This window comes from Pezoporus occidentalis, unplaced genomic scaffold, assembly GCF_034315485.1.
Source record: "Pezoporus occidentalis ecotype Australia unplaced genomic scaffold, CSIRO_AGI_Poc_V1 ctg115, whole genome shotgun sequence".
NCBI lineage: Eukaryota > Metazoa > Chordata > Aves > Psittaciformes > Psittacidae > Pezoporus > Pezoporus occidentalis.
The window spans coordinates 1663803-1677675 of NW_026912940.1; the positions used below are offsets into that span (position 1 = coordinate 1663803).

The 13873-nt window shown below is 35.9% G+C and overlaps 2 protein-coding genes across 8 annotated transcripts in view; one reads left to right on the top strand and one right to left on the bottom strand.

Moving 5' to 3' along the window:
* Positions 1-5096, top strand: part of RPS6KA5 (ribosomal protein S6 kinase A5) — an 84590-nt gene extending 79494 nt beyond the window's left edge. For all 7 annotated transcript variants that reach the window (XM_062638349.1, XM_062638356.1, XM_062638361.1 and 4 more), the window contains 3 exons: positions 173-332; positions 1278-1441; positions 2429-5096. In XM_062638349.1, the coding sequence (XP_062494333.1) occupies positions 173-332; positions 1278-1441; positions 2429-2668 (564 nt within the window). In that variant the 3' untranslated portion in view covers positions 2669-5096. The remainder of the gene's footprint in view (positions 1-172; positions 333-1277; positions 1442-2428) is intronic.
* DGLUCY (D-glutamate cyclase) overlaps positions 1-13873 on the bottom strand; it is a 185476-nt gene that overhangs the window by 136813 nt on the left and 34790 nt on the right. The window lies entirely within an intron of this gene.

The window sequence follows — 13873 nt, forward strand, 5'->3', positions numbered from 1 at the left end:
AGGACTCCAAAGAAAGTCTTGCATACTTTAAGTTTCTGTAGCCCTCAAAGATACACTAGTGGAAGTTTTATTGTGTAGCAGTGGTGATGCATACAGAAGCTTTCCGTATTTAGTAATAAGACTGTCAACAAATACACTGTGTTTGTTAATACTACTTTTGTTCTTATGACAGTATACAATGCTATCAGGACAGGTACCATTTCAGTCTCAAGACAAAAGTTTAACATGTACCAGTGCATTGGAAATTATGAAAAAAATTAAAAAGGGAGAATTTTCCTTTGAAGGAGAAGCTTGGAAAAATGTTTCTGAAGAGGCTAAAGAGTTAATTCAAGGTACGTATTCACAAATATTTAATGTATCTTATGTTCTTATCTCAAAAGATAAAGTTTAGAGAAGTATGCATATGTGTCAGTGTCTAACCTGACAGAATAGTATCCACAGCTTAAGCTATGTACTGAGCCCCTAATTCAAGTTATGAATAAAGGTGGACACACTGGAATGGCACTACAACTTGCTTGTACACCTAGCAGAGAGCTTTCTAATGTAGTGAGATGCTGATGGAAGGTGTGTGGGGTTAAAAGTAGCCAAAGAGTTTCAGAAAAAGTGATGTCACTCTTTTAAAACTTGTTTAAAAGCAGATTTCTTCTTTTATGTTATGGTTGCTTTGTAAAAATACCAAGTTATGAGATGTTTTAAAAGCTGAGCTTTTGCAGAAAATGAATGTATTCCTGTCACTTTTACTCTGGCTGGTTTTGAATGCATGTACCACAACTGCTGTATTTCTGAGCTGCTTCATTCACATTTGCCATGCTTTGATTTCCCCATAGCTTTTGAGCATCTAATTATATTTTCAGCATGAGATAGGCACCAGTCCTAATTTAACTGAGGTTGAGTTCTGAATTTCTTTAGAAGCAGACTTGTAAGTAATTTTTCTGCCAAAAAGGTAGGCATTTCAACATTCAGTCTACCCTCCTGAACTAAATCCTAGAGAGATTTTAAGAGAAGAAATTATTGGTAGTTCTGAGTTAATGTGAAGATATGCGAATTATCAAACAATTAAATGGCAGTTTCTTGTATTTAATGATTCTTCTGGAGAGAATGACAGTATAACATGGTGTGAGCCTTACCTAGGATAAATATTAGCATACCTAAGATAAATAATGGCATTATTTACTTACCAAAGCAATACATGAGATTTTCTTAAAAAATAATCCAACTTTCTATTAAAAGAAAATAAAGAGCTCACAATTTAAGAGAATGTAATATATTCCTATTAGGACTTCTAACAGTGGATCCAAACAAAAGAATAAAAATGTCCAGCCTGAGATACAACGAATGGCTTCAGGATGGCAGCCAGCTGTCGTCCAACCCTCTAATGACTCCTGATAACTTAGGCTCCTCAGGAGCTGCAGTGCACACATATGTCAAAGCCACTTTTCATGTAAGTTCTGAGAAATCTTTTGTCACGTGCTAAATTTTGTAATGTGTTAATGTAGATTTTTTCGTACGTTTTCTCCTAATTAAAAATACGTATTTGTGCTTATAATTCAGTGATTGCTTATAGCTGCAATTTTTTCTGCGGTATCTAACATCTGTGATTAAGTAGAGTGAAAACATGAATGATGAGGCAAGAATATATTTCTTGAAGAGGTTTATATTGGTGGGGTTTTAGGGACAGAGACATGGCTGTACATGAAGTAGGTATTGCAAATGTTTCCTAGAGAAATATTTTAAAAGGTCTTCAAACTTAGGAAAAAAATAGACTCTTTCTGTTTAACTTAAGTGACTGTTTGACTTTTTGTCCTTATGCTTAAAAAATTGAGGTAACATTTCTGAAACATACCTAGTTCATGTTTTTAAAATCATGGATACTTTTTTTTAATGGACTTGCTTGTCTACCATTGTATATTTATTAAAAATGTTTGAACTGAAATTGTATTATACAAACATAATGTTGATTCTCAAGTTCCCTTCTGCAGAGAGCAAACAGTAATTGAGCAAATTTATGCTGAAATACTTACAGATGTTTATTACCAAGAAGAGAAAAAGAAAATAATTGTTACTTGGAGAGGTCCTGATAATGCAACATAATTTGAGCTGAAAGAAAACCAGTGAAGTTTAACAAAGCATGGTTCCTGAAAATGTATTTCTAAATAGGTTTAAGGCTTAATTAAAAATACTTCTAAATTAAAAACAATTAGAAAACAACAATTAAAAACAAGACGATAATGTGAATTAATAATGTTATGTATTGGCACTTGAATACTTCTAAAGGCGAGTAAAGTTATTGTTAAAGTTATTCATAGAGATCCTTCAAGAGATTACAGTTTATCTTATGATTTACCATAGAACACTCATAATAAACTACAAGCCATAAAATGTCTTAAGCCTCTTGGAAAGCTTAGAATTACCTTTTATTTTTAAACAGGCCTTTAACAAGTACAAAAGGGAAGGATTTTGTCTGCAGAATGTTGACAAGGCACCTCTTGCAAAGAGAAGGAAAATGAAAAAAACAAGTACAAGCACAGAGACACGTAGCAGCTCCAGTGAAAGTTCACATTCTTCTTCCTCTCATTCTCATGGTAAAACTACACCTACAAAGACACTGCAGCCAACAAACCCCACAGACAGCAATAACCCAGAAACCATCTTCCAGTTCTCTGACTGAAAAGCAGAGAATACCCTGTCTTGAAGATTTAAGTGGTCATAAACTTGGTAGTTTATTATAAACCTATATTGTCTTCTCCCCCCCAAACTCCCTGTGGTTTGCAGGCTACATTAATGTGTCTGTTGCTTTAAAAATATATTTCAATCATTTTTTACCTTTGTATTTCAATACATTTCTTGTTAGCATTAAGTTTGGTATCACTGGATATGGTATAAAACTATTATACAACCAACACTGTATTCTCCTAGGGCTAAATTACTATTGTGCAGTGAAGCCCAAGGTCAGGAGCTATGATGCTCATGGTGCAGCTTGGAGGAAGACAGTTTCTCAGTGTCAGTCTTCCTCCTGTTTTCTTCCCCAGTGTTCAAAAGAAAGGAAAGCTCTGTAACATGTATAAAACTCTTTAAACTTCTGCTTTTACCCAGCTTTGTGAAGAATGTCATAAAATTTGATTCTTCATGCATGTAAAGAGTCACTGGTACAATGCACCAAAGCAGTATAGTATTTTAAGGCCTCTTAAATTTGTCGTTACGATTTACCCCATTTATTTGAGTTTTAAGAGCAAAATGAATTTATGCAATTCTTATGTTCTTTTAAGAAGTAACTCCAAATATCTTGTTCTGAACAACTGGGAATATAAGTCTTGAGTTGTTTGGGTTTTTTTTTATTTTAATTTTTTAGAAACATCTAGGGTAAAAGATGTCTGATGAGATGAGGTGTCTGGTACTGTGATACAACAATTTTTATTTCTACTTTTTCAAGGTATAGGCTTTTAAAATGTTTTACAGATTCTAAAATGTAATGCTGTAAGAGAAAGTGAAATTTCATACTGAATGCTTTGGAAAATGTTCACATGTTAAAATATCTATTTCAAGAATTAATTATAATTTATATTTTCTTTTTATATTTACACAATATCTTTAAAATACTAAGAATTTTTGTAGAGATGCAAAACTCCAGTCTCAACATTTGTTATTATAGGGTCCATACAAAATGTATAAGAAGTTACTGAATTTTGCATTGTGCAAATATGGCAGTTTAATAGTGACTGTAAAATATTAGGATATATGTTTTTTGCACTTTATGACATCGAAAGGAGATGTTTTATAATAAAGTGCACTCAGATCTCTCTTCCTACAAGGTGCTGAGCACTGTTTTACTGGGTTGAATGACCTGAAATCCACCATATTCAGTGGTTGTGGTCATTGTGAAGGAGAATTCTGTATTTTGCAGGAGTGAATCCCTGTATATTACCTACTGTTTTCATTCCTTACTTTAAAATGCAAAGCTCTTTCTATCTTGCTTTTACATTGTACATAACAAATACTAGACCTGGGCACCTTGTGTAGTGTAGATGTTAACAACTTATGCACTGGGAATACTAAAGGGAAATTATATTGAACACTGTGCTTCACAACTTGTTCACTGTGGCGTTCTACAGTGAAATATTTCCTACTGTGATAGTATAGTATGTACATAACTGTTTGGAATCATAAATGTGACTTACAGAAACATCAGCATAAACTTTTAAATTGGTATATTTTATAAATTTATGGAGAGCTCTTTTATTGCTTGTATTCTCAATGATTAGGGGTAACTTCAGTGTTAATGTTAACTCCAGTTTTGCATATGCTTACATGTGTAAGTTTTCACTGAAGTCAGAGAGACTCCTTGAGTAAAGTTTAATCATATGCCTGAATTTGTGTGATGGAAGACTAATTGACTAGAGGATTTTGTTAACAGCTTGCTCTGTCTTAAAGTAACCTTAATCCAAACCCTATGCAAAAAATGATTATAGGAATTGTTTATATCAATGGTTTTATTTATAAAATTATATCAGATATCAGTATTGACAAGTACAATACATCCATGTTTACAGGGATTGTGTGTATCAAAACAAGGCTTTGAAGCCCCATGTGTTTGTTCTGTGTTTCTTTAATATTAATAATGGCATTCTAAGGTTTTGGAATTGCTCATGTGAAATAGTTTACTACTTTCTTGATGTGAATGTCAACAGTAATTGCAGCATTAATTTCAGGTTGATGTGAATATTGAGATTTGCACTGTTTATGTAGAAATAGTATATTTAAAGATCAGTATATGTGCTAATAACCCAACCAGTTTTAAGTGGCTGATGTTAAAATATTGAAAAATAATTGTCAATGTAATATATTCAGGTTTGCTTTCTGAATGCTCTTTTTGGAAATAATCTCAACAGTGAACATGGCTCATTTGTAAAAGAATACTTTTCCTCTCCCCAATAAACTTGCTGTAAATACAACAAACAATCCACCATTAATACTTGCTATGCAGACAGTACAGATGAATTGGGAGATTGTAGAACAAGTTGCTTGTGGAGTTAGCACTTGAGGAGTTTATGGAATTTGTTGTCTTCAGGATGAGGAAAACAAAATAAAAGGGCTTTTTTTCATTTTGATTTCATTTAACCGTAAGAAACTTTTGGATACTAGGTGGATTTAGAATATTATTAGAATTCAACGCTTGTATTGAAGACAGTTTTTATAGATGAGTATTTCTGTGTCCTCTTTGTGCTCTAACAGTAGTTATTAAATAAGAATTTAAAAACAGGGTAATTCTCTTTGGCAGGGGTAAGTACATTTAGGTGTCACCTTGCATTTGCTTTGAACCGGTTACCTGGGGTAGCTGAAATGTTTATCACCTCCACCTTTCTGCTGCCTCCAGGTAACAGAGCTCTGGAGGTGTGTTTGACACTAAGCTGTCTGAAATTTTAGATTAACATCTTCACGTAAGCAACTGCATCAAGAAGTTTCCTTTTACATTGATAAAACTGAGTTGTAAACTAGGCAGCTCAAAAGCAGGTTCACTTTTTGCTCAGATGATTAGTCTTCCTGCAGGAGACTGGTTTACTCATGGTGAAGCGATGTTGTCTCAGCTTACTCTGTTGTCCAGGCTGGCCCTCTAGGTCATGTAAAGACCATGGGCTAATTTTTTCATCCTCATACCACTATTCCAAATCTGAGGTGCGCAAGCCAATCTTCCTTAGTACTATAAATACTTTGTGTTGTGTCTGTAAAGAGGTGTTAGACTGTATATTAGATTTATATACTCACATTAGTTTTATTTCACGCTGCTGCTATGCGTCAGTCAACTTTAAAGTCTAGTACTGATATCTCTATGCTGTGAGAAAAGTAATGCAGTTCCCAATAATGTGGGCAGTTTTGTTGGAAAAATCAGATTTCTTATCAGTAAAGATTTAAATAACTGGTTATTAATCTAATCTTTAAAATAATCAATATTCTGTAAAGTTATTTATTTGTAATACTTTCAGAAACAAAGGTTAGTCCTCAAGCGGTAATTCTGCTAAAGGATTTAGAGGAGTACAAATGATGTAACATGACTGACTTACTGTTCCTCTGCCTTAGTGAAATTTCCACACTTTCCTATAAGGAAAAGCAGCTGAAAAATTTATTGTTTCTTAGTAGATGGATCAGTGTATTTGCCATATGTATTGTTCACAGCTATGAAAAAAAACATTAAAACGCCTTATTAAGCAGTTTTTTGGGGGTCACATAAAAATGTAGTATTTCATCAGAATGGAACTGAGGTTTCAAGTTGGCATTCCCCATATATTTTCTTAGTGCTTTTCCATGGCTACTTTTCTGAACAAGGTAACAATAACCTGCACAGGCATGTTCCCTAGCATTCATCTAGGAACAGAATAGTTCTTGGCAGAAAATATCCACAGGATGATGATACATATTTATTCGTTGTGGTAAAGTATTGCACAAGTGTCTTGTATTTTTAGTATGTGCATGTATTATGTGTATGTATATAGATACATACCCTATTGCATGTCTAGGCCTCAGTTTAAAGTAATATGCCTTTGTTAAGAGAACCTGTACTTAAAAATGAGTTCTTGACTCACACAGATTCAAAGGACCAGACCAGGGGGCTACCACAGAAGAGGATGAAGGTTATGGGAAGTCAGAGATGAGAGGCTTCTGGGAAGATGTTTTCAGGGGTAAATTTCTCCCCTCAGTATCTCCATGTGCAAGTGTCTACTCCAGCCAAAACCAGCACAGCATGTAATATTCACCAGTGCTGAATTACAAGCTTTCTTGCTAGTTACCCAGCATAAACACATTTCCTAGCTCTGCAGGTTTGTGATTATGTGCATGTGTGTTTGTCTACACACGTATGTGTATATGTCATTTTGGTCTTCAGGTGGAATTTTTTATTTTTCAAGTATTGTTCCAGGTGGTTTCACCAAGTTAGTGGTGTTCATTTTTTCCTTGCAGATACAACAGTTTTTATCAACACCAATTTTTACATTGCAAAACGTGACATTTTCTCCCTTCAATGAAGATAATTGACTGAATATTCTGGACTGAGAGACCAGGAAGTAACATTTCTGCTGTTTCTGCTGTAAAAAGATTAAAGTGCTTTAATCTTTCTCTACCTGTGAGAAATATTTCTCAGTTTGCTCCTTTGACATAGAGGGCCCTGGATTCCATAAGAAATAAGAACTGCAGAGCTGTTTGCTAGCTCTCGCTTGCCATTCTTCTTCAATAGATTCTGGATGTTCAGAATACATTCGTAGGGAAAAAAAAACAAAAACTTAGGATGATTCCTGTGGTCTGCACTAGTAAATAAAACATAGACCAGCTGGAGCAGTCTTGTATGTTCATACCCAGAAACAGCAAGAGCAGAGAAATATAAAGACACCTGCAATAATGTAAATTTGAAGAAAACCCATGTATTTTGACAGCCTTTATGTTCTGTGTGATATGAAGGGTAGTCTGCAAGTGCCTGGAAATCCCTGGTTAACATTTAGGTAGATGAGATGGCACGGGCTGTTCTGCCAGCTTCTCACAAGCCCTTCCAAGTCCTTTCTGCTGATAGGTGCTCTGCCCTTTCCTTGGTTCTGGTCTTTGTATCCACCTCTCAGCCAGCAGAGGTGGGGAAGTAAGTGTTCTATTAATTTAGTTAAGGCATTTTGGTTAACACTGGATTAATTGATTTCATAGTTAATCCAAAGTAAAAGTAGTAATAAAGCATTCATGCAGAAGTCTGTTAACTTCCTTTGAAATGCCAACAATAAGGCTGAGAAAAACAGAGAACTCTTCTTTAATTGCTATATCCCTACTGCTTTTATGCTCAAGTATTAGTGCTGTTCTACTTTGACTGACATGGTGATACATACTATCCGTAAGCAACCCTGGCAGGTCATCTAGTTAAATTTTAAACCTGTCAGATTAAAAGGAGAACTGGAGATCACCACCAAAGTGAGAACAGGCCTTTAATCTTAACCTACATCTGAATTACAAAAATTAATAAAAGGTTGGCATTGGCTTTCAACCTTTACAGTCTTATCATTAAGATGCTACCTCAGCAAATTTTTATGCTTACACACAACTTACTGCACGTATACAGGAAAAAAAGCGAAAAAAAAACAAGCACCACCCCCCAAAAAAAAAAAAAAGCACACACAAAAAAAAAAAAAAACAGCAAAATTATTTCCTGTCAGAAAAAGCTATCTTTTGTCAGAGTCCAGGAGAAGAAATCATCCGTAATTTCTGCCTTTACCTCTGAGGCTGTATAGGCAAATGAATTGGTGACAGGTTCTGACAGCTGGTTGTAACCAGCAGGCTGTGTTAATTTGCAGTAAGTGGAACAGGGTGACCTGTGTCTTGCACCTGTGTGGGCAGGGAGAAGGGGAGGGAGCAAAATGGGGAGAGTGCCGAGTGCTTTGCCTCACCAAAATGTAGAGGGCATTGCTTTTGAAGAAATAATGGTCTACACATTTAACTTCAAATCTTGAAGGACAAGAAACAAAAAAATCCACAAAAACTGAAACAAAACCCACAAACAAATGAAAAAATAAAATCTCACAAAACAAAAAAAATTCTAAAAAAAAAACCACAAACACTCCCCCCCCAAAAAAAAAAACAAAACAAAAAGACCCACAACCAAACAGATTAACCTGTCAGCTTTTTTCTCAGAGGGAAATGGAGTCATCTTCAACTGGTAAAGACAGAAACATGGTATCTTAGCTCAGTCTAAGCCAGTTATCAACAGTGAAGTTTTCTTCCCAACAACTATGTGCTTCTCTAAAATTCTTAGACACATTCACAAAGTGCAAAACCTTGTGACAGAAATTACCAAAGCCCAAGATAAGTAACTGCAGTGGTTTATTTTACCCAATACCAGGATATTCAGGAAAAAAATGAAGATAGGCTTCTGATTTTGGATCACTTTGTGATTTCACCGGTGATACAAGAAAGCTGTTTTCTGGAAGACTGCTTAGAACTCACTGAAGATTGATTTGTGAAACCAGAAGTCACCTGACCACCCCTATCTGGAGCTGTAAAAGCCTAACTGTTGGTCTGGAGGATGGCAAGCCCAGCCTGTTGTTGGCCAGTCTTGTTGGAGCCACAGATTTATGAAAATCTGCTGTTGGGGCTTCTGGGTTGGAGGTACTTCCCCAGTAGGGCATAAACAGTGTTTGGCAAATCAGATTCTTTAGTTTTGTTGGAATGATAACGGTAATGAAGACTTCCACCTTTGGTCAGCCTGTTTTCTTCTCCAGGCCATGGTGTTCAGAAATAGGAAATTTTGTTGTTGTTGTTACCCTAAATTGTGTGGTTAACCACTGTCGTGGCTTCAAAGTTAATGCAAAACAATCTGGAGAAGTACATCATGTCATTATTATCCAAGTCAACCCTGGTTTTCCTTAGAAGAGATTCTTGCCAGAGCTGTACACAGCGCAGAGCAGCAGCCTGGGTATTCCCCTTGGATAACTTGTGGTCTGCTTGTTCATGGTTTTTCTGACTATTGAAGTTGTGATGTGAACTCTTCTCACAGAATTGGAAAATAAGCTGAACATCTGAATGTTAGGCAGATGATATTTGGGTGATGTCAGTTTTGTAGGTAATAACGAAGGACGTTTATTGGCTGTTGCATTCTGCACAACTGTTGCAGTAGGGAGAAGTAGTTGAACAAGCCTCTAAGACAGACTGGTAGTATTTGAGCTATTGCAGATCTCCAGGACTGCCAGGAGCTCATTTTTGGAGGAAAATGTGTGAATATACCTGAGTCCTGTGGTGTAATGCTGTCAGTATACCTAAAGACTGCCACATTCTTTTAGTGTATATTTGGGTTAAATAGGTTATGCAGGTTTTGTTTGTAGGGCTTTTTTAATTTATTATTATGTATTTTTACTCCCCAGATTGTATACTTGGGTCTGTTCCTTTCCTGAGATTTCTATTTGTTAACTCTTATCTCTTTGATTTCTCTAGTCTTTCTGCTTGTCCTGAAAGGCAATGCATGGATCAAAAGAGCTGCAAGGTCAAGTGTCCCATATATAGGAAGAATAAAAATATGAAGGGAGCCTATGCAACAAACCCTTCTTTTTTTATCAGAAGTGCAGAAATACCTAGCTTAAAATACACTGGTTAATGTATAGGTATCTTACTCTTCAGACAACTGTTTCATTTGATAAATGGAATGAATAGTGTTGGAAGTACAAAAAGAGCAGGTTTTAAAATACACACACAAAAAGACCTTTTTTTGTGTTTTTTTTTTGTTTGTTTGTTTGGGGTTTTGGGGTTGTTGTTTTTTTTTTTTGAGAATGAGTGCAAACCAAAAGTATCAACTCAGATGGCACCTTCAAACTTCGACCTAAACATACTCTGAGGTGTCCCATCTGGCTGGCTGATTTGCCTCTTGCACTTTGAAGTAGGGTTCGGTCAGAGGCATGAAGGAGAAATCTGCTTTGTCCTCCAGATGTGAAACTTCAGGTTTTTGAGAACCTGTACTTGGACCCAGCAGGAGTACTAAGAGGCTGAAAGCTGGCAGTTATTCCCCAGAAACTTTTCCCATGAATCTTCTTTGTGAACTGAAGGTAGACAAAGCCCATAGAATGATAGTTCACATCCATCCCCAACCAGCTGTAGTCAAGAGTGACGTTACTGCTTTCTACTTCAGTTTTCATTAAGCAGCTAAAACCAGCACATATGTTGTAATTTGGTCTGTGGTAATAGAATGATATCCAGGACAATGAAGCAGACTGGAAATAATCTGTTGTTTTCAGGCAAATGTTAGACCTTCTGGAGACTTCTCTGATCATGTTACTGTATTTTAAATAATAGGCTCAGTCCTAATCTTCCCTGGAAATACGTAGTAAGAAAGAAGCTATGAAATAGCAGAGTACATGAAGAGGAAAAGTTGTGATTTCTGGAGAATCTTTTAAGATGCAAGCAGAATTTTTCTTTCTGCCAGTGAGAGCAAGTGTTAGGCAGTAGAGTTCTAAAGGGTTGAGTAGGGCCACATAAAATAAGTTGCAGTGTGTAAAGCCAACTGAATACTGCAAGAACATAAGGGATGTCTGACTTAGTCAAACCAGTTGTATTAAAAATCCATGCAGCACTCAAGATGCAGACATGCCATGGTTTACAGGGCAGCAGAATGATGTGCACTGCTTTCTTTTCAGTACCTTCCCGGTGGTCCCTGGTGTTTTGTAGGCAGGAACTGCACAGTGCAGCAAGGATCTGGGGGAACTGGGAATCAAGTATCTGTGATTTGCTATCTGACATCCTGTGTAGAGCAAGGTATCAAATGTAAATCAGTTAGTCTTCTGTAGAGCAAATAACTTGTGTTTGACCAAGTCATGTTACCTGAAAAGCATCCAGCCTTGTTTTGGAGACATCAAGACTTGAGGAATCCACTGCCTTTTTAATGTTTGAGCAAATAGTTAATTACCCTGAGAGGTTTTAAAAGATCTAATTCCTCATATAAATTTGTTGCAGGTCTCAAAATTTATGTTCTTAATTCATTTTCTCTGTTAATCTATTGGTAAATGTTTTTCTTTACATGAAGGTTAACTGGTTCTGCCAGTTGCTATGGCAGAGAGAGGCTGTTGACAGGCCAGGTCTCTCTCAGGGTCACATCAGGCTAGGCAGGCTATACTCTGACACTGTCTTCTACTTTCCTCTGGCACAAGCCTAGTGTCCTCATGATACCCCTGACATTCCCTGAGCTGTTCAAAGAGACATACATGATGAGACCAAAGGGTCTTTGTGCCTTTGGTTTAGGACTTCTGTGTACTAATTTTGGACTTACTGTAAGACTTTTCTCCAGTTATTAATGTAATTGAAAAATATAAATTAAATTTTTTGGTTTTTACAAACACAGAACAGAAAGCAGTTGCTGAGCACTTCTTTTTGCTGAACGCTTCTAGATCACAAGCGTTTTCTTACTCCTGGGTAGTAACAAATTGATGAGGTTTCTAGAATTTTTTCATGCTCTTTATCCTCAGCAACTCCTGATCTCCATTAATATCTCTAATTTATTTCATTTTCTTTCCCATTTGTCATAGTCACAACATAAAGCAGTTTCTCTAAGCCCACAGGTTGAGGCCCTTTCAGAAACTATATGTAGTTTTCGACTCCCTCTGGTGGTCTGGCAATGTAGTTAGCAAGTCGTCTAGCTGCTGTTACAGCAAAGAAAATGTCTGAACGCACTATGACACTGTAGGTGCTTCAAATTTAACCATCATTTTTGTACCAGATGCATTTAAATAGCAATGGAGAAAATACTGATAATTATTAATAAAGGAAAATATTTTTAATTACCAATAATTAGTTAGGAACTCTGAGAAAAGGGGAAAAAAAAGGTGAAAATTCAAAGTTTTTCTTCTATGTAACAAGTTAATTTATTTAAAGGGATTGAACTTAGGAACTGAAGAAGGAATGTAACTCAACTGCTGCACTCAGTAAATACAATGCGAGAAACACCTGATCTTTTCTTAAGCAGTGACAGACTTGCAGTTTAAAACAGCAATTATATGACGACGGTGATTCCTTTGTAGATAGAAACTGATATGGGAATAAAGCCAAAGTATGATTTTAGCCAACAGTGTAATGAAATCAGACAGTTGTACTACAGAGAGAAGAGCAGCCAGCTAGTCTCTTTTGCTAGCTAAACAGACTATCCAGATTCATATTTGAAGATGTTCATTACTAAAATCTAGCTTTCTAATTTCCTGACATGTAATAGGTATCTTATTTTTACCTTTAAGAATTAGTTAAAAATGGTACATGGCTTATTTTCTGAGCTGGATAGAATGAAGAGAACTGAAGTTCAGTAGGCTAATTGCAGTGTAAGAAGCTTGCATCTTTCTAAAAATAATTGTTTTTCAAAAGTCTGGAATATTTATATTCTGGACACTTTTTGCAAAAGAATAGGAAAATGGCTTTGCCACTCAGGTTTAATGTGTCTAGGAAGATTTCTTTTTTGAGATCAAATGAGAGATTAAGCTAGGATGTGGATCACATCTAGAATTTAGCTGAACTGTGTCTGTCAGTTTTGTTACTGCACAAAACCAGTGCAGAGACCCTCTTTACCTGCTGCTCTGTGAGCATCACTGTGTGGGATAACAGTTGAAATACAGCAGAACAAGAGGCTTACTGTAAATGTAACACAGTGATGACCCATGCTTAGACCTTACCTTGGCTCTTCCATGAACTTAAAAGTAGTCAAAGCATTTATTTGAAATGCTTAGAACTTTGAACAAGGCTGCAAAGTTTTAAACTGGCACAATAAATGTGACAAACAGCAAACAATGGTCTCTTTCTTCCCATTTTGCCTCCTGTTAGTTACTACATGTTAATACAGAATAACAATTTTACTGGGAACATAGCTTTGTAAAAATACAGTTGTGGAACAAGTAGCAATTCAGAAATAAATACATCTAATCATCCTGTAGACACCAATGAAGTGCTTTTCTTTAATTCTGGGAGGTGACTTTTTGTGTGTTTATGCATTTATGATGCAGAGAATATTTCTAGAAGCAGTTTAAATAGGTTTAAAATGCAGTATGGCATAGGTTTAAAACTGCATTGGGCTGGAACAATGTGACTTTAATATATATTGCCAATTTAGTGATACACATTGTACTCTTTTTCCTTGGCAATGGTGGTTCCCATTTATCATACAGGGGCTTGGAAAGGGTATCTTTTTGAGTCTGACTTTTTATCTTTTGCAGCACAATTAGTAATTTAAATTTCTGATTCAGCCTCTCAATAGCAATGTCTATTAGCACTCTCATTTATTAAAGACTGAGAATTAACATCAGAAGATTTTGTAGAGTAGGGAAAATTTATGTTTTCCTGATTGTACAGACATACATTCCTTTTAAAGTATCAGTTGTGCTGCATGTTATTT